This window comes from Pholis gunnellus (genome assembly GCF_910591455.1).
Source record: "Pholis gunnellus genome assembly, chromosome: 22".
In the NCBI taxonomy this organism is placed as follows: Eukaryota; Metazoa; Chordata; class Actinopteri; order Perciformes; family Pholidae; genus Pholis; species Pholis gunnellus.
Window position 1 is genome coordinate 17,738,436 of NC_136549.1, and position 27,244 is coordinate 17,765,679.

The window sequence follows — 27,244 nt, forward strand, 5'->3', positions numbered from 1 at the left end:
TTGTTTGAGATACAATAATAAATATACGTTATATTATCATTTTCTGTTGTATTCAGTCAACCAGCACGTGTCAGATATCTGCTGCATGTGAGTCAGCTCATCAGTATTCTCGTCCATATTTGGGTCACATAGTCTCTGTGTACTCTCCTCATTTGCATAATCACAGAGTACCATCCAACCCTCGTTTTGATGTTCGGAGGAGCAGAATTCAACTCAAGCATTTGTGCTTCTTGTGCTAATCTGTTGTCTCCAAAGAGAACCTCCAACAAGTAACACTTGTTCTTCATGTGTTCAAATAAAGAATCTTATTCCAGACATTTCTCCACAGCTACTGGACTGATCATCATGAAACCTCGTGTGCTCATGTTCCCCAGAGGATTCATCTTCCTGCTTTAGTGCCGTCGCTGGAATTCATTGAAATATCTCAACAACTAATAATTGTTTTGCAATGAAGCTGAGCTCAGAGGTTGATGTTCTCCGGAGGATGGAGCGTGACAGACATATTCACAAATATTTTAAAATAATGTAAAAGTTAGATTTAAATCTAAACCAGTGATGTAAAGAGTTTCCTGTTATTGTGCTTCAGTCCTCAACAACTGAAACGATGAATTGTGGTTTTATTGTCGCTCCATTTTATTCTTTATGTACTTTGATTTGTGTACTTGTACCAGCTGCAAAGTACACACTGGTTTATAAATATGTGAGAAGAGCTTTTTTAATTAAGTAGAATAAAAACCATTTAAAATGTATAAAGTTGAGTTCAAGGGACACACAGAATGTGGGAAATCAGGATCCAATCAGCTGCAGAGCTTCAGCTGCAGCAGACGTCCGGATTCACAGCTTCAGAACCGGAAACACTGAAGATTCTTTCACGTTGATTTCAACAAATCTGACATGAAGACGAGTTTCTCTTTCTGCCTAAAGTGAATCTAACTGCTGCTGGACTGAGAAGACCTGATACCCGAGACTGCAGTCCTCCAGGGATCTACTCCAGACACCAAACAATATATAGATATATATATATATACATATATATATATATGTGTATATATACCAACATATAGTATACATATATACATATATATATACCAACATATAGTATATATATATATTTGTATACTATATGTTGTATCATGACATGTCATGGCAGGATAAACACGTGTTTCATTAATAACTTATAACTAATATCCCATAATTCATTTTATTTACTGTGTTTACTCAGGTTTGCTGTGGAAAAGAGGATTTATTTCCAAATGTAAAATATGAATAAAGAAAGTAATATTTCATGATAAAATGAAAGCGAACAACTCGATGCATCGATGGGCCGTAAACGTTTCTATTGTCATTCTTTGTTTTGTAGTATTTTTGTTGTGAATTTTAAACTTTTATATACAAAATCAGCACCGTGTCAACAAACAAGCGTCTCATACTGTAACATTTCAGAATAATAGAAAAAACACCAATCAAAGTCAGATTCTTTAAAATGTTCTTATACACAAATAAAAGTAGCAAATCACAGTAAACAAGAGTCACAGTGAAACAAAGAGCAATAGTTTAACATCATTTCAAATAGAAAATGTGAAAAATGTACAATAGAATATGGTTAAAACACTTAAAACACGTTCCAAAGGTCTAAATACTATGAGGCAAATTTGTACTGTTTACTTTACTTATATGTATTTATTTAATTTTTGTTATTTTGCAGATTCAGATTATTAATACACAATATAATTAATTATGATGCAATGAAAAGTGACACATTACACACATTAATTAACAATAATTATTATTCAATTCTGTGTAAAAAGTACTTTTACTTCCGTTAGAATTACTAATAGTATATATATGTTGATGATGATACTTTTGTACTTTTACTTTTACTGAGTACTTGTACACTCACTGTAGTATTACTACTCTTTCTGCAGTATGACGTCAGAGGTCTTCTTCTTCTACACTTTATTTGCACATTAAAATGAAAAAAAAAAGGGTCGGGCGGAGCTGTGAACTGCGCATGCGCAGTGTGCTCTTTTCTCCCAGCCCGGTTGTTGGAGGAAGTTTGCATCGACTCTACCTGTTGGATGTTTAGCTCATCTACCGCTACAGGTGAGTGTTTGACCGTCTCGTCCTGCTTCCTGTCTCCTCGTGCTCATTATCACACACCACGTGAAGCGTCTGGAGGTGTAAAATAACACACTTAACCGTGTTTTAGCGCGTGCGTCGCTGATTAAACGCAGGTTAATGCAGCAGGTGTAGCTAAGATGCTAATTATAGCTTGTTGTGTTTACCTTTAATGATAAGTAACTTTAAGTATCACTAACTGTAACAGTACTACTTCAGTACCTCAGTGTAATACTCTGTTACCAGAGGGAGAATGTAACAGTACATCTACTAAAGTTTCTACTGTACTACATCTCAGAGGTACATGTACTTTATACAAAGTAGTACTCAGTACAGTATTTGAGTACACGTTACCTTTCACCTCTAAACTGAAGCCTGGATCTTGTTTTGAGGTTTTAACTAAACTCAGTTTAGTATATTTTAGTTATTAGTTCATCAGATGATTCCTTTCTGTTTCCCTCAGAAATGACGTCACCATCAGATCTGGAGCAGCTGGCAGAAATAGGTAATAACATATTAATAAACATTATTAATCTAACAGTAGAAATGCTGTTTACTTATTAAAAAACACATTTTTATATCCAAGAGAGAAGTTTAAAATCATACTCGTCACACTACAGAATAAACACATTTAATGTTTGACTTTATATTTAACAACAATCCTTCTTTATGTCGTTCATTGCTTCATTTCATGAGCTAAAAACAAACCAGTTATTTTTAATGTTTATATCTTCAGTTATTGAGGTTCTGGTGTAATCCACTCAGTAATATGTATGATGTCATGTAAAAACAACAATAAAACAATAATAATAAAACAATAATAATAAAACAACAATAAAACAATAATAATAAAACAACAATAAAACAATAATAATAAAACAATAATAAAACAACAATGAAACAATAATAAAACAACAATAATAAAACAACAATAATAAAACAACAATGAAATAATAATAAAACAACAATAATAAAACAACAATGAAACAATAATAAAACAACAATAAAACAACAATAATAAAACAATAATAAAACAACAATAATAAAACAATAATAAAACAACAATAATAAAACAACAATGAAACAATAATAAAACAACAATAATAAAACAACAATAATAAAACAACAATGACACAATAATAAAACAACAATAATAAAACAATAATAAAACAACAATAATAAAACAACAATGAAACAATAATAAAACAACAATAATAAAACAACAATAATAAAACAACAATAATAAACAACAACAATAAAACAACAATAATAAAACAATAATAAAACAACAATAAAACAACAATAAAACAATAAAAAGCTTCAAAGTTGAGCTGAATCGTTATTAATGTAGCATTTGGTTTATCTAGGCGTTAGCTTTAACTGTTTACTGTTTATTTGACGTCATATGCAGTTGAAGTATAAAATAGTAACTTTCTCACTTTGTTTAGTCTCAGAGAAGAGAACGTGGTTCAGTTGTGTTGTTATATGTTGAGAACAGATCAGATTCTGAACTTCAGAGACATTCTGTTTCCCACCAGAGACTTCTGGGTCTCTTCCTGCCTCTCTGGTCTGAACTGAGCCGGATCACTTCCTGTGTTATCAGTGTGTTTATGAAGCACTTCCTGTGTTATCAGTGTGTTTATGAAGCACTTCCTGTGTTATCAGTGTGTTTATGAAGCACTTCCTGTGACTCCTTTAGAACGTGGTGGGTGTGGCAGAGCGGGAACTTGTGATTTAGCTGCTGTGTCCCCTCAGAGTCCTGTGTGGTTGAGACTGGGGTTTCCTGTGTGTACGGCACGTATTCAGGGGTTTCCCACAGGATTGTGGGTAAACCTCGGACCCTTTAAGGTGGATTTATTCCCTCTTAACTGTGACAGAGCTTCAGAAGGACGAAGAGGAGGAGGATGATGATGATGATGATGTCACAGACGGTCCGTCGGTTCCTCCAATCAGCAGATCCGGTGCTGATTCTTCTCACCCGTATTATGACGTAGCTCGACACGGAATCATCCAGGTCTCAGGTGAGAAACATTCAGACATCTCTACCTGTTCAGGTACTCTGTTCACTACCTGTTCAGGTACTCTGTTCTCTACCTGTTCAGGTACTCTGTTCACTACCTGTTCAGGTACTCTGTTCTCTACCTGTTCAGGTACTCTGTTCTCTACCTGCTCAGGTACTCTGTTCACTACCTGTTCAGGTACTCTGTTCTCTACCTGTTCAGGTACTCTGTTCACTACCTGTTCAGGTACTCTGTTCACTTCCTGTTCAGGTACTCTGTTCACTTCCTGTTCAGGTACTCTGTTCACTTCCTGTTCAGGTACTCTGTTCTCTACCTGTTCAGGTACTCTGTTCACTACCTGTTCAGGTACTCTGTTCTCTACCTGTTCAGGTACTCTGTTCACTTCCTGTTCAGGTACTCTGTTCTCTACCTGTTCAGGTACTCTGTTCACTTCCTGTTCAGGTACTCTGTTCACTTCCTGTTCAGGTACTCTGTTCTCTACCTGTTCAGGTACTCTGTTCTCTACCTGTTCAGGTACTCTGTTCTCTTCCTGTTCAGGTACTCTGTTCACTTCCTGTTCAGGTACTCTGTTCTCTACCTGCTCAGGTACTCTGTTCTCTTCCTGTTCAGGTACTCTGTTCACTTCCTGTTCAGGTACTCTGTTCACTTCCTGTTCAGGTACTCTGTTCTCTACCTGCTCAGGTACTCTGTTCTCTACCTGTTCAGGTACTCTGTTCACTTCCTGTTTGCTCTCCAGGTGACGACAGGTACGGCAGGAAGTTGATCATCTTCAGCAGCTGCTGTTTGCCTCCATCTCACCAGCTGAACCATCAGCGCCTGCTGGAGTGAGTCCAGACTGAAGCCTTCATTCAGACTCACCTGTCCACTGAAACACAGCTGCACTCACTGACAGGACGTCTGTGTGCTTCTGTCTGCAGGTACCTGAAGTTCACGCTGGACCAGTATGTGGAGATGGACTACATCCTGGTTTACTTCCACTACGGCCTGAAGAGCAGCAACAAGCCGTCTCTGAAGTGGTTACGAGAAGCTTACGGAGAGTTCGACAGGAAGTGAGTCCGTTCACACAGACTGTTACTTTATTTAGTCTCTTTGAGTTTGAACTTCACTAAACTTCTATCGTCAGTGTTCAGAACTCTGATTCAGTTTATTTTGAACAGGTACAAGAAGAACATGAAAACTTTGTACGTCGTTCATCCGACAAACTTCATCCGGATCGTGTGGAACATCTTCAGACCTCTGATCAGGTACAGAACTCTCCTGCTGCTCCTCAGAGCGTCTGGAACGTTCACGCCGCTTCATGTTTCTTCTTCTTCAGTCACAAGTTTGGGAAGAAGCTGACGTACGTGAACTACCTGACTGAACTCAGAGAACACCTGAACTACGAGCAGCTCATCATCCCCCCCGACGTGCTCAGGTACTCCAGGAACCCGGTTCTAGAGGGAACCGGTTCTAAATGAGTAGAAACCCAGAGTGTTGATGCTATTTGATGACACACACCAATAATAGAGCAATGTGTATTTAACATTTTCTTTTGTGCGTCTCAGACACGATGAGAAGCTTCGAGCTGCTCAGAGAGGAGGAGCCGCCCCCCCACTGAAGACCCCCCCACCCAGACCCCCCCTCCCCACGCAGCAGTTTGGAGTCAGCCTGCAGTAGTGAGTAGTTCACTGACGCACCGAGCTCTCGGCTCAGACGCGTGTCGGTTCTCCTGACGGTGAGTTGTGTGTTTGTTGTTCAGCATCAGAGAGAAGAACAGAGAGCAGATGATCCCGGCTGTGATCCGTCAGACTGTGAGCTACCTGAAGGAGAAAGGTGAGAGGTGATGTCATGAGGTCATGAGGTCATGATGTTATGATGTTATGAGGTCATGATGTCATGAGGTCATGATGTTATGAGGTCATGATGTTATGAGGTCATGATGTTATGATGTTATGAGGTCATGATGTTATGATGTTATGAGGTCATGATGTTATGAGGTCATGATGTTATGAGGTCATGATGTTATGATGTCATGATGTTATGAGGTCATGATGTTATGAGGTCATGATGTTATGATGTTATGAGGTCATGATGTTATGATATTATGAGGTCATGATGTCATGAGGTCATGATGTTATGAGGTCATGATGTTATGAGGTCATGATGTTATGAGGTCATGATGTCATGAGGTTATGATGTTATGAGGTCATGATGTTATGAGGTCATGATGTTATGATGTTATGAGGTCATGATGTTATGAGGTCATGATGTTATGAGGTCATGATGTTATGATATTATGAGGTCATGATGTCATGATGTTATGAGGTCATGATGTTATGATGTTATGAGGTCATGATGTCATGAGGTCATGATGTTATGAGGTCATGATGTTATGAGGTCATGATGTTATGATGTTATGAGGTCATGATGTCATGAGGTCATGATGTTATGAGGTCATGATGTTATGAGGTCATGATGTTATGATGTTATGAGGTCATGATGTTATGATGTTATGAGGTCATGATGTTATGAGGTCATGATGTTATGATGTCATGATGTTATGAGGTCATGATGTTATGAGGTCATGATGTTATGAGGTCATGATGTCATGAGGTCATGATGTTATGAGGTCATGATGTTATGAGGTCATGATGTTATGAGGTCATGAGGTCATGATGTCATGAGGTCATGATGTTATGAGGTCATGATGTTATGAGGTCATGAGGTTATGAGGTCATGATGTTATGATGTCATGAGGTCATGATGTTATGAGGTCATGATGTTATGAGGTCATGATGTCATGAGGTCATGATGTTATGAGGTCATGAGGTCATGATGTTATGAGGTCATGATGTTATGAGGTCATGAGGTCATGATGTTATGAGGTCATGATGTTATGAGGTCATGATGTTATGAGGTCATGATGTCATGAGGTCAAATTTTAAATGTCTAAAAATGCTGGAATCCGCTTTATTTGTTCCCAGATTTTGTGTAATAAATTCTTAATGAATATGAAACATGAATGCTGTTATTGGTGATGTTGTGTTTCAGGTCTGAGGACTGAGGGCATCTTCAGACGTTCGGCTCGAGTTCAGCTCATCAAAGACGTTCAGAGGCTCTATAACCTGGGTGAGCGGGGTCTCCCTCTGTGAGGAGCAGGGGCCTCTCAGTACCAGGAAGTGGAGATCAACGTGTGATACCAGCAGACAGAAATGAAATATCATCTAATAATGTGTTTATAAAGTTGATTTGAATCGCTGTGACTCTTCAGGTAAACCCGTGAACTTTGACGATTATCACGACATCCACGTTCCTGCTGTGATCCTCAAGACGTTCCTCAGAGAGATGCCAGAACCTCTGCTCACCTTCACAGTCTACACCCAGGTCCAGGACCTCCTCAGTGAGTGGAGGAGGAGGAGGAGGAGGAGGAGGAGGAGGAGGAGGAGGAGGAGGAACTCTTCCTCTTGTTGTCTCACATGCTTGTTTGTTGTTGTTGTTGTTGTAGCCGTGGAGAGCAGTCTGAGGGTCAGCAGGTGTAAACAGATGATGGAAAGTCTTCCTGAACATCACTTCATCGTAGCAAAGTACCTGCTGAGTTTCCTCCACACGGTACCAGTTATGAATACGCAATATTATATATATATATATATATATATTATATATAATCATTAAAGCTCACTGGTTGTGTTTTTAACAAAACAAACTAAATATGAAACGTCAACTTTCAAAGTCGTGTAGCAGCTTTCTTCCACCTCACTGATGGTGACCTCACTGATGGTGACCTCACTGATGGTGACCTCACTGATGGTGACCTCACTGATGGTGACCTCACTGATCTCCTCAGGTGTCTCAGCAGAGTCTGGTGAACAAGATGAGCTCGTCTAATCTGGCCTGTGTGTTCGGGGTGAACCTGGTGTGGCCTCTGCACGGCTCCATCTCTCTCACGGATCTGACGCCCATCAACATCTTCACCGAGATCCTCGTGGAACACTTCCCCACCGTGTTCGGCTCCCGCTGCCCACCTGCACAGGTGGACCCCTGAAACCTGTAGACCGGCACCACACACACCTGGATCCGGGCGGCGCTGGTCTTCTGGGAATGTTTCTTTTTATTCTTCCTCTGGTGGTTCAACACATTAACAAAGGAAAATATCTCAACAACTACCGGCCAGATCCCCATGAAACCAGCTGTGGATGTTCATTGTCCCCAGAGGACACTTCTGAAAGACTCTTGATGTTTCCTCTCACCAAAACAGACTGAACATTCCTGCTCCTCAGAGGATGAACCTTCAGGACGGCTGTAAACTTTGCACATTATCGTCCTGTCTCGATTTGCCTTTGATCATTTTTGTTACTTGCAGATAATTGAATCACGTTATTTGGTGTTGATGCTGCAAACATGTTTAATAAAAGTCTGATATCTTTCTAATACGTTTATCTCGTGTTCTTCCACTTAAATGAGACGATAGAAGAGGATGTTTTTCAACATACTAAACTATAACATGTTGCTATAAGTCACTATGACGTTATGACGTTCAGAGACGATATGTCCCCCAAAATCATGTGGACGTCTCTGAAGACCTCACTGACCTCGTCTCCATGCAGATCGTGCAACATGTGTAACGACGTGACTTTAACCACGTCTTAGTTTTTGTATTGCGAGATATTTGACGTTATTATAAACTCTGTGACTTCATGTGATATTGTTATTATTGATATTATGACATCTCATAGAACATTGTCATAATAATAAAAGTCAGAGTTTAGTTGTTAAACGACGAGGAGACATTGAACGCAACGGTAAAAAGAAACTTTTAATAACTCATAAACTTGACGTGTAAAATCTTTTTATCTCCGTCTTCAGTTCGTTAGCGTTCAAACCAAAATCGGACTCGATGTTTCCCGTCTGGATGCATTTTAGATGTTTAAAATACACAAACAAACACAAACAAACTGAAATACACGTTTGTGCACCAATCAGAATTTAGCAACATTTAAATATAAACGATGAACAAACCTGGTGATCGTCAAACTCTGAATAACAAATACGTGAAGATGTTTTTCTGCTTATTTCATCATTTATTAGAGACGAGCGACGTCGTGTTTTAACACTGAAGCAGAAACTCAAGAGAAGAGTTTAAACGTGAACGTTGTGATGATTCTGTGTTATTATTGTGTTCACCGACATTAAAACACTCGAAACCTTTTTGTTCTTGAATTTTGTTTATTAATGATTCCATTTTTCGTAAGAACTTGGTACAAAAAAGTGAGACTACTCTTCAATCATTTACCAACATTTCCATCAATGAACTTTTTTAATGCATCATAAAGAAGAAAAAACTACATTGGCATATTTAAGACAAACACTTTCCTATACACACTATCCACTGGACAGTCCTCTTAGTAATGACAAAGAAAACTTCTACTTCAACAGCCAACAGACATTTTCATTTTCCATCTAAACGTGTCGTCGCTTCCTCGTGAGAACAGAACACATCGAACGTCGCGAAGCTGGAAGTCAGAATGCAGAACAGGCAAACAATAAAAAATCCAGCGTTCTGTCTTCTTCTTCTCTTTTTTTTTTTGCTCCTTGATAAAAGAATATAAAAATGTTCTAACTTCTTTTTTTCCATTTGTTCAAATGTTGTGTCGTGTATTAAAATAGATTTGTTTAAGCACAGCACAGTTTCTCCCGGAGAAGAGTTCTAGAAACGGATGAGGAGGTTCTTTTGGGGACGGTTGATGTTTTTTTCGGGTTCTGAAGCGCTGATATGGTTCCATCTGGTTCTATTTACCACCTGGAGTCTCGATATGCATCACATGGTACATTCTGAGAGAGTTCACTTCTCCACACTGATCATGATTTTATTCATTTTAAAAAGGCAAGTTAGGTTCAACGTTAATGCATATCTGCTGCTCCTCTCACAGACACAGAGCCTGGTGTCCAGTCCGTACAACCGTGTGCTTAGTTTAGCTGCTCACAATCCTTCCTGCAGTTTGTTGAGGATAAAAACACATTTATGTCAATAATGTGATGAAAAAAAGATCCCGTAGGTCATTAAGGTGAGAAACCTCGTCGAAGTAATGACGTCATATCTCAAAATAAGGACTCAGTGGCCTGGTCGGCCCAAGTCAGACAGTGAAGTGAGTGAGATACTAAGTCGTTATTTTGAGATACTAAGTCGTTATTTTGAGATACTAGGTCGTTATTTTGAGATACTAGGTCGTTATTTTGAGATACTAGGTCGTTATTTTGAGATACTAGGTCGTTATTTTGAGATACTAGGTCGTTATTTTGAGATACTAAGTCGTTATTTTGAGATACTAGGTCGTTATTTTGAGATACTAGGTCGTTATTTTGAGATACTAAGTCGTTATTTTGAGATACTAGGTCGTTATTTTGAGATACTAGGTCGTTATTTTGAGATACTAGGTCGTTATTTTGAGATACTAGGTCGTTATTTTGAGATACTAAGTCGTTATTTTGAGATACTAGGTCGTTATTTTGAGATACTAGGTCGTTATTTTGAGATACTAGGTCGTTATTTTGAGATACTAGGTCGTTATTTTGAGATACTAGGTCGTTATTTTGAGACACTAGGTCGTTATTTTGAGACACTAGGTCGTTATTTTGAGATACTAAGTCGTTATTTTGAGACACTAAGTCGTTATTTTGAGATACTAGGTCGTTATTTTGAGATACTAAGTCGTTATTTTGAGACACTAAGTCGTTATTTTGAGATACTAGGTCGTTATTTTGAGATACTAAGTCCTTATTTTGAGACACTAAGTCCTTATTTTGAGATACTAAGTCGTTATTTTGAGATACTAGGTCGTTATTTTGAGACACTAAGTCATTATTTTGAGATACTAAGTCGTTATTTCGACAAACAGGATCTTTTTTTTTCACCACGAGGGCTTTTTTTCTTTAATTGGTGGAAATGGACTTTGCATAATTAAGAAATCCAACAACTTGATGCAAAGTTTTTATGAACCGGATAAAATGTGTCGGTTTAAAAGTGTTAACGTGGTAAAAATGACGCCGTGTCTTTAAATGGAGGCAGTCTGCCACGCCTGAAACGAGACCACCACCGTTACATCTAAATATATAAAACACTTTAATCACATTAAATGGTATAATTTCTGCAGCACATACCATAATTAATACTAATTGCTACTAAGAGATACTGATATGAGATGTGTCCGGAGGACTTCAAAAGACTTGTTTTACCAAAATACTGAATTTAACAATTTACAACAAAATCAAACTGCAGTAAATTCAGCGGTGGCACAAATATTTACAAGTAAAAGTACTTGTTATACAGAAAGTTGGCCCTTGGGATCGTTACGTTATCATTACGTTTATTATCATTTCATTATTTCATGTTATTGCAAACACACAGATGTGTAGGTAGAATATGAATATTGTAGTTGAGCGAGAAGATATGAATTTGAAATTTGAAATTTAGGGAGCAAAATGAATATAAGAAATTTGTAAATTTGAGGTGGAACATTTGATAAAAACTCAGACATCAACCAGGCTCTGTGCTCTGATAAAGCGCATTATATATATATATATATATATATGTATATATTTATATGTGTGTACTTTATTTTTAAACATAACGTGCATTTGGCTCAGAGTGTTGCGTGACAGCGGGAACAGAAATGAATGTTTTCATTCTGCGAGAACGTTTTTCAGAAATACAAAACGTTTCACAGAAAAACACTTGATGTGTTTGAAAACAGTATTTGTCAGATTACAGTCGGTATTTTATATCTGTGTATTTCTGCGTCCAAAGAATTTTCGGAATAGTAGACGTTTCTTTTAATTTAAAATTTTTTACTTTATAAGTTTGACAAAATTCAAACTGGATTTGTCTTTTTGCTCATTTAAAGCTGATTTAATGGGAATCCCAACATTAGCCGATGGATAGCGGATTGAACATGAAACTTCTTTGGGTGAAAATGTACACAGACCTTTACCTTCTGCTGTTATTTAACATGAATACCTGTGATCTCTTTTAGGGGAACGTTTTGATGCTGTATTGCTCGTCTTTCATGCGTTTGTTTCGCTGTTCGCTGCCACGAATGCACCAGATTATTTTGACATGTTTTGTGCCGTAATAAGAATCTTTTCGGTATCTTTGATACTTCAGAGACCAAACTCAGGATATGATTAGAAAGAAGAAGAGGAACAACTCTTCTCAGCTGAAACACAAACTCCCTTTTCTTTCTTGTGATAAAAGGCATCTTTTCCCTCTGAATCATGGAAACCATTTGTTCATGTTTGTGCATCGACGGATGATCAATCAATAAAAAAGGACTAAATCTATGTTCACACTTAAACTGAACCTTTCTGGACCAGCAGGAAGACTGAGCAAGACGGACGCGCCGAGGTGAGGACGAAGAGGCCGTCTTCGTCGTGTTGTTACAGCTTTTTTTACGGAGTTTTCCCGTTTTTCTGATTGACCGGTTTCTTTGAGAGACAAAACAATGAGAACCTGGATGTGACGGGTTATTTGTACTTGAGGCAGTGTTTCGTTAACCGGCTCGTCGTCGCCGCTCAACGTTCAAAAAACACGAGTAAAAAAAACAAATGAGCAAAAATATGAAACAGGCAGAAAAAAGCACGACAGACGTTATTGAAAGATGATCCCAGTACAAAAACAAAGGAAAAGGTTTTTGGCATATTTTCTATACTGGTTTGGGGGGGAGGGGGGGGGGCACAAACACGTCAAGTCTCTTTTTATTTAACGCTTTCTTCTCTGTGACGGAGAAACCAGACGACCAGTCGCTCATATCGGTTCATCGTTTGTCATTTTGAAGCAGAAATAAATTATTCAATGTTCTCTGAGACGTGTTCTTTCTTAAATAAATGTGTTTTGGGTTTTTCTCACGACGTCTAACAAAAGAATCGTCCTGATGGAAAGAAAACAACTTTCATTAAATTCCATTAAAACATTTTACGTTTCAATGGATTTATGCTAATTATCAGTGTTTGCATGAAGTTGAGTTTTACACATTTCTCTGAGAAAGAAATCTCAAATCTTGTGATATTTCACATGTTCATGTTTCACCGGGCATTGTGGGTAAAAAGGTAATAAATGAATAAAGAACGGTGAGAGGAGAATAAATCAACACAATGAATCAGATTAAATCAGGTAAAGCTTTCTCACCGTGTGTGTTATTATCTCTTCATACGCTGATGATAATCTGCTGATTCTGCCTAAAAATACAGTTTAAAAAACAAACATTGTTTCTGATTTTCTTTCTGGTTCATTTATAACTTTGATCTGAAGGTTTTCACACAGATCCTTCATGTTAAATGACGAGCAGGAAACCGTTAAACGTTCAGAGACTCGACCTGTTTCAGACGTGACTTCAGTAAAACAAACTGCAATGATGCTCATAATAATAATAATAATCATAATAATACAACATATGTACAATGATCCCCTTGAATACTCCAAACTCACATTTATCAACAGGCATCAGCATGAAAATACTAAAATCTCCACTAGAAACGCTCATTTCTGTAGTTTTATCTTAAATACTTTTTTCTTTGACTTTAACTCTATTAATACTGAAAAAAGGTTTATTCTCTGTTTTTTGTTTTGAAGGCTCGTATGCGTTCACATACACGATGAAAAACATTTTTCCTGAATTATTATGGCAAAAAACATTGTTCATAGGAGAATGAGAACATCTATCAGATATATCATGTACAGTCGAACAATAATCATACCTGTGTTTAAAAAAGGGAATCTCTCCGGCGCCGCCCGCAGGACCGCTGTGTGTTCCTGCGGCGGCGGCGCTGGAAGCTAACTTTTTTTTGTAATAAATACATTAAGGCCAAGAACGTCAATAAATAGAAAATAACATAAAAAAAGAAATCTCGTAAGCACTGTAGGTGTTGGGTTTTTAAAAAATACTTGGATGGGAGTGAAGAGGCGTCTCTGCTCGCGAGTTCTTTTGTGGCTGTTTTTTCGGCTCCTTCGGAGGAAAAGAAAGACGTTTAAGAGATTATTCAGACAAAAACACGAAACCAGCACCGCCCTCAGGACGCCGCGGGGGAAAAGGTCCGCGGCTAGTTGTTGTTCCCGTCGTCCTGGCTGTGGGCGTGGCTCTTCTGCAGGAGGGGCGTGGCCGAGGGGCCCGGGACGGCGGCGGCGGCGGCGATGGGGGGGGCGGCGGCGGCGGTGACGGTGCTGCTGGGTTTGATCCAGGACTGGGAGAGCAGGGAGGCGGCGGCGATGGTGGCGGTGGTGGTCATGGTGACCTGGATGAGCTGGTCGCGTTGGATCAACCGGATCAGAGCTTTGAGGCGTTCCAGCGACGCCTGAGTGTCTCTCTGCTGCCCCAACAGACGCTCCCTCAGGTCCATGCACTGCTGAGGACACGAGGACACGAGGACACGAGGACACAAGGACACAAGGACACAAGGACACAGTTACTACAAGCAGCCGAGGCCACGACGGAGCAGAAACAATCAGCAACATTAAATACATTCACGGTAAAAACACATAAAATACATCTATAATAATACTGTAATGAAGGGGGGGGGGGCACTAATACACCGTCAGAGCTAGCAGCTACGTTAGCGGTCTGGTTTTTTTTATTTTACCAACTTTATTGAAACAGTTTCAAACGACATCTTGTAAAGACTTTGTGTTCGTTTGATATGAACTGTTAATTTAATTTAATGAGTATGTAGAATAATAGTTCAGAGGTGCTAGGCTAGCTGTTCCCCCTGTTTCCAGTCTTTATGCTAAGCTAACTAGCTGTAGCTCCATATCTACCGTGAAGATACGAGAGTTGAATCAAGAGAGAAAGAGAAAGCAGCAAACGGGTACGATACACCCGTCGTAGTGAGCGGGTGGAGAAATCAAGCGCCCCCTCATCCATTCATCCGTTTAACCCTTTCAGCGTCTTTACTTTCAGCGTGTCGTTGAGCTTCTCGTCCTGCTCCTCCAGGTGAGAGCACTCGTTCTTCAGCTCCGTGTTTCGTCTCAGCAGCCGTCGCTTCTCCTCCTGCCTCACTGCTCACACACACACACACACACACACACACACACACACACACACACACACACACACACACACACACACACACACACACACACACACACACACACACACACACACACACGTCATCAGTACAGCTGTGAAACAACACACACACACACACACACACACTGGTAGCAGCTGGTTCTTACCCGTCTTGTGTGTGACGTAGGACTGAACAAAGTTCTGCGGCCACGACATGTTTTCTTTGTTCAGGACCTGAAGATCGGACACAAAGGTTCATCACTGATCGATTAGAACAGAAGATAAACGAACACACTGAACCGTCAGCATCGCTGTGAGAGGAGACGGAGCCTCACACACGAGGCGACGGTAACATAAAGTATGAACTGAGCTGCACGTCTGACAGGTTTAGTTCCTGCAGTGAACGATGAACTGGAGCTCAGACCTTCTTCTGGCACTTGGGGCAGTACCAGGCTCCTCTGGGGGGGGTTTTGAGCGGCGGGTGGAGGCAGTTTGGGTGGAAGGCTCTGGGGCAGTTGTGGCAGGGCTGCAGCTCTCCGTCCTCCTTACAGACGGCGCAGTGGTCCTCATGCTCCACGTCCTCCTGTAGGAAACATCACGCTCATCAGTGACCAGTGACCACATGATGCTTCAGTGCTGATTAAACAGATAAACATGAACATGAAGATGAGCAGCAGTGAAATGACGAGTTCTCTCTTTTATTCATGAATCTGCAGCTGAAGACTCTTTATTCTCGTTCCTTATATGTATGATTTCATTAACGTGTACTAACATGTGCTGAACAAATAAAGAAACATCCTCTCATGACCATCTAGAGAAGATTGTTATTAATGTTAATCAACATTTAAAGAATCTCTCGTTTAATTAACACGAAAAACAAAAAAGTAAAAAAAAAAGTTAAACTAAATTATCGATTAATAAGAAGATAAAACTCAGATTAAAGTCGGAAGTTTACAAGAAAAAACGTAACATTCTCTGAGAAACACCGTCGAATCAAACACCTCACACACACACACACACACACACACACACACACAGGTGACAGGGCGTGACATCACGGGTCATGTGACCTACCTTCCAGCAGAAATCCTCAGAGTCTTGCGTGTGAATGGAAGCAGAGCAGACGGTTAGTGGCAGAGACACACAGGTGAGAGCTGAGGCCATGCAGCAGAGACGGTTAGCTTAGCTTAGCACAAACACTGGAGGCAGAGGGAAACTGCTAGCCTGACCCAAAACACCTAAACATGCTCTAATGTACTGATGTATCGATATGATTCATGATTACATATTCATTTTACAACCTGAATAAAGATGTACACGTGTCTCTAGTTCCTCTCTGAGAGCATTAAACACTAAATATTAAACCATAAAATCTCTTTGCTCTTCTGACTTCAGGTTCTTTGTTAGTTTGTGTTTTTTTACCTCGTGCCGACAGGAAGAGCGAACTGTTCAGGTAATGAGACGCCAGACGCTTACGCTGCGAACACAGAAGAAGAAACTCACGTTAAACAACATTAAAGAGGCTTCACCTGAAGGTCTAATAAACGATTTAATGTAATAATAACAGTGTAATAAACGATTTAATGTAATAATAACAGTGTAATAAACGATTTAATGTAATAATAACAGTGTAATAAACGATTTAATGTAATAATAAAAGTGTAATAAATGATTTCATGTAATAATAAAAGTGTAATAAATGATTTAATGTAATAATAAAAGTGTAATAAATGATTTCATGTAATAATAAAAGTGTAATAAATGATTTCATGTAATAATACAAGTGTAATAAATGATTTAATGTAATAATAACAGTGTAATAAATGATTTAATGTAATAATAAAAGTGTAATAAATGATTTAATGTAATAATAAAAGTGTAATAAATGATTTCATGTAATAATAACAGTGTAATAAATGATTTCATGTAATAATAACAGTGTAATAAATGATTTCATGTAATAACAACAGTGTAATAAATGATTTCATGTAATAATAACAGTGTAATAAATGATTTAATGTAATAATAACAGTGTAATAAATGATTTAATGTAATAATAACAGTGTAATAAATGATTTAATGTAATAATAACAGTGTAATAAATGATTTAATGTAATAATAACAGTGTAATAAATGATTTAATGTAATAATAACAGTGTAATAAATGAATGCTCTGACCTCAGGTTCAAACAGGCCGCTGTAGGCCGGGTTGGCGGTGCTTCGTCTCTTCCTCTCTTGTCTCTTCGTCTGGATTTCTGATCACAAACATAAAACACGTTTTGTATTAAAAACATCTTCAAACAGTTTATTCACTTTGCTTTCATCAGAATTATTTATATTCACACGATCTAACATATAACGGATTATTAACTTACAAACAGTAAATTCAGAAACAAATAATCATTTATGTTTAAATGCTTTGTTCTCAGTTATTAGGAATATAAAACCAAGAAGAAACTAAATCTACTAAATGTAATGTTTCTCAAGTTTTAACATTTTAAAACTTAATAAAATATTTTGTATTAATATTATTTTCCTCATCTACTGAGTTAAATATTTTAATCAACTTCAGTTCAGATCATAACGACAAAATATTTATTTATTTTCAGAATACTTTATACTCTGAATATTCTGAAAACGTAATAAAACGATAGTCTGATACGTCAACGGTTCAGTGCTCCATAATACAGCAGTGCTGCCCCCTAGTGGACACCAGGAGAACAACAGGCATTAGCTACAAACATCATAATAATTTGATGCTTTAATGGTTTTAATGGGATCAAACGTTGTTCAGCTGATCAATAGATAAACACCTCACACACTCTTCACAGTTGATGCCTCATTAACAGACAAAACCAAACTCTGAGGTCAGCGGAGACCCTGAACTCACCTTCCAGGTGTTCTGTGGTGACGAGGCCGAGCGCCACCATGAAGGCGATTTTCTGCAAAACAGAGAAAAAGAGAGACGACGTTAACGAGGAAAACACTCTACAACAGAAACAAAGAAGAAGAAGGAGGAGGAGGAGGAGGAGGAGGAGGAGGAGGAGGAGGAGGAGGAGGAGGAGGAGGAGGAGGAGGAGGAGGAGGAGGAGGAGGAGGAACCGGATCCTGAAGCTCCGCTCACCTTGGGGTCCTCGTCTTTCTTCTTCGAGGGGGATTTGGGGGATTTGGGGGCCTCCTGTGACGGGAGGTCAGCCGGGGCCCCTGGAGGCCCCTCAGTGCTGCTGGGGGCCTGTGGCTGGATTATTATCACCTGGAGGGAAACGAACAGACAGACAACATGTTAGAATAAAACATTTATGAATCAATTATTTAATAACATCAATAATATTTAGTTGTGTTCATAAAAAGAAAAAAATAAATTCCACATCTGAAACTTTTATGAACTAAATGTTTAAACAAATCGACACAATACGTTTCATTTCTCCTTTAAACTACATCTTTTAATATTTAACGTCTGCACCTTGACGGCCTCGCTGACGGCCGACACCCCGTTGCTGGCGGGCGAGGCGGCGATGATGGCGAACGCCACGCCGGGCCCCGCCGAGGCGTGCTGGACGGGTCCACACGGGCCGCCGGAGTCGGGCGGCGAGGCGTCGCTCTGTCCGTTGGGCTGCTGGTCGGGGCTGAAGGTGCTGTTGGCGGTGGGCAAAGTGGGGCCCTGGCCCCGCGGACTCACCACGGCGGTGGCCCTCTGCAGGCCGAGAGGCTGCAGCTCCTGACACGGACTGTGAGGGAGGCTGTCGGGGATCTGGGTCTTTGGCCTGACCTGCAGGACCAGAACCAGGACAGATGTTCACACACCTGGAGGGCTCTTCACAGACTATTTACTGTAAAGCTTTGACCACAGCAAAGATCAGTTACTGTCACATTTCATATGTAACATCATCTCTCTTTAGACTCTGATGAGTCTGTGCTGCCACCTGGTGGACGTCTGGAGGATCGTTTGTAAACATTCAGCCAAATGCATCTTTTACTTTAGTTCTGTTAGGACGTCACATCGGACATTTTTTACTGATACCCGTACAGGTGGACTGGTATCATTACAGGTGGACTGGTATCATTACAGGTGGACTGGTATCAGTACAGGTGGACTGGTATCATTACAGGTGGACTGGTATCATTACAGGTGGACTGGTATCATTACAGGTGGACTGGTATCATTACAGGTGGACTGGTATCAGTACAGGTGGACTGGTATCATTACAGGTGGACTGGTATCAGTACAGGTGGACTGGTACCATTACAGGTGGACTGGTATCATTACAGGTGGACTGGTATCATTACAGGTGGACTGGTATCAGTACAGGTGGACTGGTATCATTACAGGTGGACTGGTATCAGTACAGGTGGACTGGTATCATTACAGGTGGACTGGTATCAGTACAGGTGGACTGGTATCAGTACAGGTGGACTGGTATCAGTACAGGTGGACTGGTACCTGAGGTAGCACTGTGGCTGCTTGTCCTGCCAGCCGGTGCAGGGAGCTGACTTGAGGCACCTTGATGGGCACAGCAGTGAGAGTTCCCAGCATCTGGAAGGAACACAAACGCAACACTTCAATAAAACTTCATCACCAAAGCACCAGGAAGTGAAACACATTCACCAGCGCTGCTGCTAGCTTTGATTATTCATTTGACTTCTATATTAATAAATGTTCACTTTACTGCGATGTGAGGAAAATAAAAGCAGCAAATCATTAAAGATTAAAAGAAACAATAAAGTTACAGATTTTCTGTCGTTTCGATGCCGCTAAATTAAACCGTCAGCAAACTGTTTCATAACGTTTTATCGGTTTTGTTTCGTGAAATCTTTACGTTTTTGTTTCTCTTTAACCGACAGACGTTGCTTTCCTGCAATGCATTGTGGGAGATCTGTTCGTCTCACAATCACAGACCAGTGAAACGTCACAGAACATCAGAGCAGGAGGAGGAACGTGTTGTTTGTGTTTGACTGTTTTCAGTCCAGATGTTGTTGTAGTAACAACCTCTGGCCACCAGGGGAGCTCCTGATGCACCACACAGAGCGGGCCTGACACCAGCTGCATGCTGGGAAATCCACATTTATCAGAGGAAAGAGATTTCAATCCAGATTAAGCTTTTTTTAAGAATCAAGAATAAAAATTGATTTATAAACTCCTGACGGTACGAACATCAAATGATTTCATCAACATGGAACTTATTTTTCTATTTGTGTGCACATCTTAAAAAAAGACTTTTATAAAAAAATATTTATACTTTTGCAATGTTGCTATTTTTATTAGTTTATGTTTAATGTGTTAAAAACATGTAATATCACAGATATAATCACAAGCTTTAAGAGAAGTCTTAACTGTCAGTAGTATTGTTATTAATAAAACTAAAAAATACATGAAATAAAATTCCAAAAATTCCAAAAATAAAAAAGTCAATAAAAGTAAATAAACAAATAGATAATAATAATAATACTATGTCATCTTATATACTGTTGACATGATCTTTTATTTAATTTGCTCTCGTGAATAAACCGGAGTCTGTGATTGGCCGACACCCGCAGCAGTGAAGCCAGTAAATGCACCACAGAAGAAGAAGAAGATTAAAACCTCCTCTCGGCCGCTCGACAGAAGAAGAAATTCAGGAAAAAAAGAGGAAAGTTTCCTCCTCCCCCCTCCTTTCTTCTTCTGTGAAAATCCCTTCGTTCCATTGTATTGTGCTGCAGAGGAAGAGGAGGAGGAGGAAGAGGAGGCCCCGGCCTGTTCCCATGGCAACTGCAGAGATGAAAATTCTTGCAGTGGAAGGGCTTTTATTTTCCTAATTGCTTCCTCTTTTCTCCAAACATAAGCGCCTTCTCTTCAGGGCGCCTCCTCCTCCTCCTCCTCCTCCTCCTCCTCCTCCTCCTCCTCCTCCTCCTCCTCCTCCTCTCCAGTGTGAGGAGTGAACACAACCTTGGACCACAGCTTTTATTTCTTTAATGAATACCGAAGTCGATAGTGAGACGACAGCTCTGCAGCAAACGCTAACACCCCCCCTCCCCCCGCTGTGTGTGTGTGTGTGTGTGTGTGTGTGTGTGTGTGTGTGTGTGTGTGTGAGTAAACATATGGTCTACACTCTTCTGTCTCTCTGAGTTGTTGAAGGTGTATCTTTTTCCTCTTTCGATGGCGCTAGGCTAGCAGTTTCCCCCCGCTTCCAGTCTTTGTGCTAAGCTAAAGCTAAACAGGTCTTCATCTCATTGAGCCTCCTTCACACAGAGCTCCCGCTACGTCACTGGAATAACCTCGTGTCACGGCCGTTGACCCTTTTCAGAAGCAGAGAAGAAGAGTTGAGCTGTTGAGGGATGAGTCACCGAGAGGCTGAGCGGAGGAGACGAACTCGCCATCGATGATTCAGTTTGATTTACAGCTCAAACGAACTTCATTCTTCTTTCAGAGCAGCTACAAAGGCAATCAAAAGCTACAAACAGCGATAAATGGCAGTAAGCTGCGTTAAATGGCGATCTGTTGATGAAAGAAGCCCTGTAGCGGTCTGTAGAGTCCTCGTGGAGGGTCTCAACCCTCAGGTTTGGAAACGCTGCTCAATAATCCATCAAAGGTTTCAGCTTTAAATACAACTCAACCCAAAATATAAACTGTTTATAAGAGAGGAGATCAGTTCAAAGACTTTCACCTGATATTAGAATGAACTATTCTTTTTAAAGACGTGATGTGAAGTCTGATTTATTTAAATACTTTTAAATGAATAAAATATACCAGCAGGTACATTTGAAGGTACTTATCTCTGAACCGCTGACTATGAAAAACTATGAAAAACATCATTATTAAACACAAATGGAGTTCAAAGTCTGGTAAAGACTGAAGGCTCTGAAGGTCTCAGTGTTCTGGTCTCTGTGTGACTCTGAGGGTCTGAGGAGACCGGATGCAGGTCTGGTTCTGTGAAGCTGTAGTAGCTGCAGCAGCCAGCAGAGGGCGCTGCTTCAGGACGCCTCAGAGCTCTCTGCTGTCTTCATCCTCATCTTCATCACTTCATTCACACATGAAACAGATTCATAAGAATAAGAAAATGAATCTAGTTTCATAGAGTCCAGTAGCTCCTCCTCTCTCCAACGTCATCAGAATATTTTATTATAATACACATTTTATATGATTTTATTGTATCATTTATAGCTTTAAAAATGTGTTTTATAATAATAATAATAATAATAAAGAACATTCACAGATATGATTGTGTGATAATTATAGTTAAACATTACACTCTTATATATAATAATACATATTATCTTTTGTTCCCAGTTTCACTGTAATTATTAAATAATCATTTCCTGAAAACTTCTTACAGTTTGTAAATTAATTATTTTAAAATAAAAATAAAAAACAAAAGCAGCTGAAACTAGAACGTTCTCTCGGACCCCTTAGACCCCCAGATCGACTAGTGTCCTCAAGGACCCCTAGAACCTCCTCCATCACCTTTATAACCTACATAAAGACTTCTAAAGCACAATATGACTTTTAAGGCAACCTCCGGTTCTTTAACGTTCTTCAGAGCTTCATGTGTTAAAGCTGCATTCTCTCTAGTGTCCACCAGGGGGCGACTCCTCTGGTTGTATAGAAGTCTATGAGAAAATGACTCTACTTCTCTCTTGATTTATTACCTCAGTAAACATTGTAAACATGAGTTTATGGTCTCAATCTCTAGTTTCAAGTCTTCTTCAATACAGCATGATGTTCATTTAGTAAATGATGGTCCATTTAGAGTCACACAGACCATAAAGCAGGGGATGCTTTAGGGGCGGGGCTACAGGGTGATTGACAGGTCTCTGCTGTGTTACTCTTCGGAGGCGGAGGCAGAGACGACCTTGGTCGCCGTTTAAAGAGGATGAAGACGTCTTCAGAAGGCGGAGAGCGTTCAGAGCTGCACACTTCCAGACACACTCGGCCTCCGTTGTTCCTCTGCTACGAGCTAACGGGCGCTAACCGCTACCTCCGTCTTCTCAAGTGTTTCTTAAGGAGCGTTTTTTCTGGATTTATTAAACACATTTATTTAAAAAAAGTTTATTTCATATCATAATGTATATTTATATATTGGACAATGTGAATATTGTTTTATATTATTTAATGAATGAACCTTTTTTTACATTAGGAACAGGAGTAGTAACTATTAGCAACTTTTATTTTAAGAATGGTCTTTTCTTCATCAACGACAAATATACTGAAAAAAAACCTACAAATCACTTTAAGTATAAAAGTGTGTGTGTGTGTGTGTGTGTGTGTGTGTGTGTGTGTGTCTCTCAGAGTCCACTGAAGTGCTGAAACAATGCAGCTCTACTGTGATCACTCATGCAGAGCAGTAATCCCATTACACCTCATTATTGATCTTCTAATTAGTGGCCAGGTGGCGTGAGGGACCCCCCCCCCCCCCACCATCAGCCATCTCTGATTGGCTGAGCTTCACTCTCGATTGATAAATGAGAAGAAGAGCGTGGAGGCCTGCAGGAGGGGTGTGTTTCTTTTTATGACCTGGTGCAGGCAGCTGGGTGGAGAGGGGGGGGGGGCGGGGGGAGGAGACTCAGACCTGCTCTGAATCTTTAAAACAACAGACTGACGGAGCGACGTCACTTCCGGCCGAGCGGTCGACCAATCAGAGGCCTCCGAGGGGCGAGTGGCCCGTGATGTGACTCGACAGAAAACTAACTCCACGTTACATCTGACTCAGTTATACTTCAGACACACAAACACGGTGCAGCTCTGAAAACACACTGATTTTATAGATTTCATTGTTGTGAATCTTTCTATTTTCTATTTATGAATCTTTTGTTTATTGTTTATTCTTATGCAACACAACAGAGAGCTACGTGGTAATAAACCAGAAATATAACAAAGTGTATCGTAATATTATCTTCAATATAAATATTAAATATTACTATATACTGTGTATTTTACATATAAATAATACTCGTTTTTTTATACCTAATTATTTATATATAATTCACTTAGTTTCACAACAGAAATGATCATCAATTAATGATTTCAGTGGATTATTAATAACACATATTTTCTGTTTTAAATCAAAGTAAAGTGAAGATATTTAGTTTTTGAACAGATGATGAGCATTATTGACCAAACAATTCACCAAAACTATAAATAATGAGCTTAATTATTACATCCATATCATGACTTTAGACGCTCTTCTTCACGGGTTAACTAAAGAGTTTAACCCTCGTCGTCCTGAACGGTTTAATCTGAATTGATTTCAGATGTTTTTGGTTGAAACCTCATTAAAATAAAGAAAGAGAAAGAAGCTCTTTTCCACCTTTGAAGTGAATCTATTTGAAGGTTTCTCTGCTAACAGACGTGTCGATATGGACGAAGGAAACATGAAGCCGGAGCCCGAGGGGCCCCGAGGCTCGGCCCTTCTCTCTCTATGGGGGCCCGACAATTACAGTAATAGTGTGGAGGCCTGAGCCGGAGCTCTGATCCCCGACTGTGTGCTGATGGAGGCGATGCTGCTGAATACAGAGTGAGGAGGAGACGAGACTGAAATACTCGATCTCACATTCAGAGAACACGGAGCGACGCCATGTTCTCACGTTACAGAAGAAATAAACACCTGCAGACGAACACCGTGTGACACACGCACGGACCAAGAAACACTGTGAACTGAACCTTTAAAGAAACAAAACAAAAAATCCTGACCAATCAGAGCCAGGTGTCCACATGGTGACGGTGAAAACAAAGATGGCGACGGACTAAAACAAAGAAGGCGACGGACTAAAACAAAGATGGCGACGGACTAAAACAAAGAAGGCGACGGACTAAAACAAAGAAGGCGACGGACTAAAACAAAGAAGGCGACGGACTAAAACAAAGAAGGCGACGGACTAAAACAAAGATGGCGACGGACTAAAACAAAGAAGGCGACGGACTAAAACAAAGATGGCGACGGACTAAAACAAAGAAGGCGACGGACTAAAACAAAGAAGGCGACGGACTAAAACAAAGAAGGCGACGGACTAAAACAAAGAAGGCGACGGACTAAAACAAAGATGGCGACGGACTAAAACAAAGATGGCGACGGACTAAAACAAAGATGGCGACGGACTAAAACAAAGATGGCGACGGACTAAAACAAAGAAGGCGACGGACTAAAACAAAGAAGGCGACGGACTAAAACAAAGAAGGCGACGGACTAAAACAAAGATGGCGACGGACTAAAACAAAGAAGGCGACGGACTAAAACAAAGAAGGCGACGGACTAAAACAAAGATGGCGACGGACTAAAACAAAGATGGCGACGGACTAAAACAAAGAAGGCGACGGACTAAAACAAAGATGGCGACGGACTAAAACAAAGAAGGCGACGGACTAAAACAAAGATGGCGACGGACTAAAACAAAGATGGCGACGGACTAAAACAAAGATGGCGACGGACTAAAACAAAGATGGCGACGGACTAAAACAAAGATGGCGACGGACTAAAACAAAGATGGCGACGGACTAAAACAAAGATGGCGACGGACTAAAACAAAGATGGCGACGGACTAAAACAAAGAAGGCGACGGACTAAAACAAAGAAGGCGACGGACTAAAACAAAGATGGCGACGGACTAAAACAAAGATGGCGACGGACTAAAACAAAGATGGCGACGGACTAAAACAAAGATGGCGACGGACTAAAACAAAGATGGCGACGGACTAAAACAAAGATGGCGACGGACTAAAACAAAGATGGCGACGGACTAAAACAAAGATGGCGACGGACTAAAACAAAGAAGGCGACGGACTAAAACAAAGATGGCAACAGCTACAAACCACTACTATAGTACTGAAAGTGACTAGCAGCCTGAGCTGGATGTGTGACATTGGTCAGTATTTTGATGTGAGTGTTGAAGGAGACAGCAGGTGTAGCAGGTGTTCCAGGTGTTCCAGGTGTTCCAGGTGCTCCAGGTGACGTCTTACCTGAGAGGGAGGCAGCTCTCCGGCTCTCCTGCTGCTGAACGCGTGGACTCCGGCGGTCGCCGCCCTGCCGCCCGTCTGCAGGTTGATGGGCGTCGTCTGCAGCGGGTCCGAGCTCGCCGCCTTCTGTCCGTTGATGTGTGCGGTCACCATGGACACGGGAGAGATGGCGATGCCCTGGCTGGGAGGCTTGATGAGAGACAGAGGCTTAGTGGAGCCCACGGGACAACTTCTGACCGCCAGCTTCTGTAGAGACACACACAGTACTTATACACACTGTACTCACACCAAACAGAGTACTTATACACACTGTACTCACACCAAACAGAGAGTACTTATACACACTGTACTCACACCAAACAGAGAGTACTTATACACACTGTACTCACACCAAACAGAGAGTACTTATACACACTGTACTCACACCAAACAGAGTACTTATACACACTGTACTCACACCAAACAGAGTACTTATACACACTGTACTCACACCAAACAGAGTACTTATACACACTGTACTCACACCAAACAGAGTACTTATACACACTGTACTCACACCAAACAGAGTACTTATACACACTGTACTGCTTCATTCAGTGAGCAGACTGAACAGAAATACTACTGACACTACTATTAATACTACTGATACTACTACTACTATAACTATTTATACTAATGATACTGCTGATACTACAACTACTGCTGATACTACAACTACTACTACTGATGCTTGTAATAATACTATAGATACTACTGATCTGACTACTATTACTACTGCTTGTACTATAACTACTACTGATACTAAATCAGACTAAAAATCAGCTCTACTGAGTCTCTATTTGATCTCTAATGTGGAACTCAAGCACCTCACTTCATCCTCCTCATCATCACACACTGAGACCTCCTCCTCCTCCTCCTCCTCCTCCTCCTCCTCCTCCTCCTCCTCCTCCTCCTCCTCCTCCTCCTCCTCCTCCTCCTCCTCCTCCTCCCATAAGTGTATCTCTCCTTCTGCTCCACTTCACCCCAGAAAAGAGGAACTCTCTAAATATTTCATATTCATCTCTCTGCCTCTCTGAACTACAGTGGCTTTGTGTGTGTGTGTGTGTGTGTGTGTGTGTGTGTGTGTGTGTGTGTGTGTGTGTGTGTGTGTG

General features: G+C 40.3%; 2 protein-coding genes across 2 annotated transcripts in view; one reads left to right on the plus strand and one right to left on the minus strand.

The window, feature by feature from the left end:
- The first annotated feature begins 2,050 nt into the window (after positions 1 to 2,050).
- On the plus strand, positions 2,051 to 8,537 carry LOC306714020 (rho GTPase-activating protein 8-like). The gene is made up of 13 exons (XM_079183925.1): positions 2,051 to 2,103; positions 2,582 to 2,623; positions 3,996 to 4,139; positions 4,876 to 4,963; positions 5,057 to 5,188; positions 5,297 to 5,383; positions 5,455 to 5,553; positions 5,684 to 5,794; positions 5,878 to 5,951; positions 7,170 to 7,247; positions 7,390 to 7,518; positions 7,624 to 7,727; positions 7,963 to 8,537. The coding sequence occupies exons 1-13, from the start codon at positions 2,079 to 2,081 to the stop codon at positions 8,158 to 8,160; spliced, it is 1,311 nt and encodes a 436-aa protein (XP_079040051.1). The 5' UTR covers positions 2,051 to 2,078; the 3' UTR covers positions 8,161 to 8,537.
- A 5,670-nt stretch (positions 8,538 to 14,207) lies between these two features.
- The window catches only part of phf21b (PHD finger protein 21B), a gene marked incomplete at both ends in the record, with an annotated part of 38,169 nt that continues 25,132 nt past the window's right edge, over positions 14,208 to 27,244 (minus strand). Inside the window, 12 exons of the mRNA XM_079183718.1 lie at positions 14,208 to 14,510; positions 15,056 to 15,159; positions 15,337 to 15,403; positions 15,594 to 15,752; positions 16,244 to 16,266; positions 16,592 to 16,646; positions 17,348 to 17,424; positions 18,060 to 18,111; positions 18,294 to 18,422; positions 18,633 to 18,938; positions 19,611 to 19,703; positions 26,097 to 26,339. Coding sequence (XP_079039844.1) covers positions 14,208 to 14,510; positions 15,056 to 15,159; positions 15,337 to 15,403; positions 15,594 to 15,752; positions 16,244 to 16,266; positions 16,592 to 16,646; positions 17,348 to 17,424; positions 18,060 to 18,111; positions 18,294 to 18,422; positions 18,633 to 18,938; positions 19,611 to 19,703; positions 26,097 to 26,339 — 1,611 coding nt within the window. The remainder of the gene's footprint in view (positions 14,511 to 15,055; positions 15,160 to 15,336; positions 15,404 to 15,593; positions 15,753 to 16,243; positions 16,267 to 16,591; positions 16,647 to 17,347; positions 17,425 to 18,059; positions 18,112 to 18,293; positions 18,423 to 18,632; positions 18,939 to 19,610; positions 19,704 to 26,096; positions 26,340 to 27,244) is intronic.

Bases quoted from the DNA above. Each gene is read 5' to 3' on its own strand.
- LOC306714020 (XM_079183925.1), top strand. From the start codon at position 2,079: ATGTTTAGCTCATCTACCGCTACAG. The intron at 5,189-5,296 runs GTGAGTCCGTTC...TATTTTGAACAG, and splicing joins TACGGAGAGTTCGACAGGAA to GTACAAGAAGAACATGAAAA. The intron at 7,248-7,389 runs GTGAGCGGGGTC...GTGACTCTTCAG, and splicing joins TCAGAGGCTCTATAACCTGG to GTAAACCCGTGAACTTTGAC.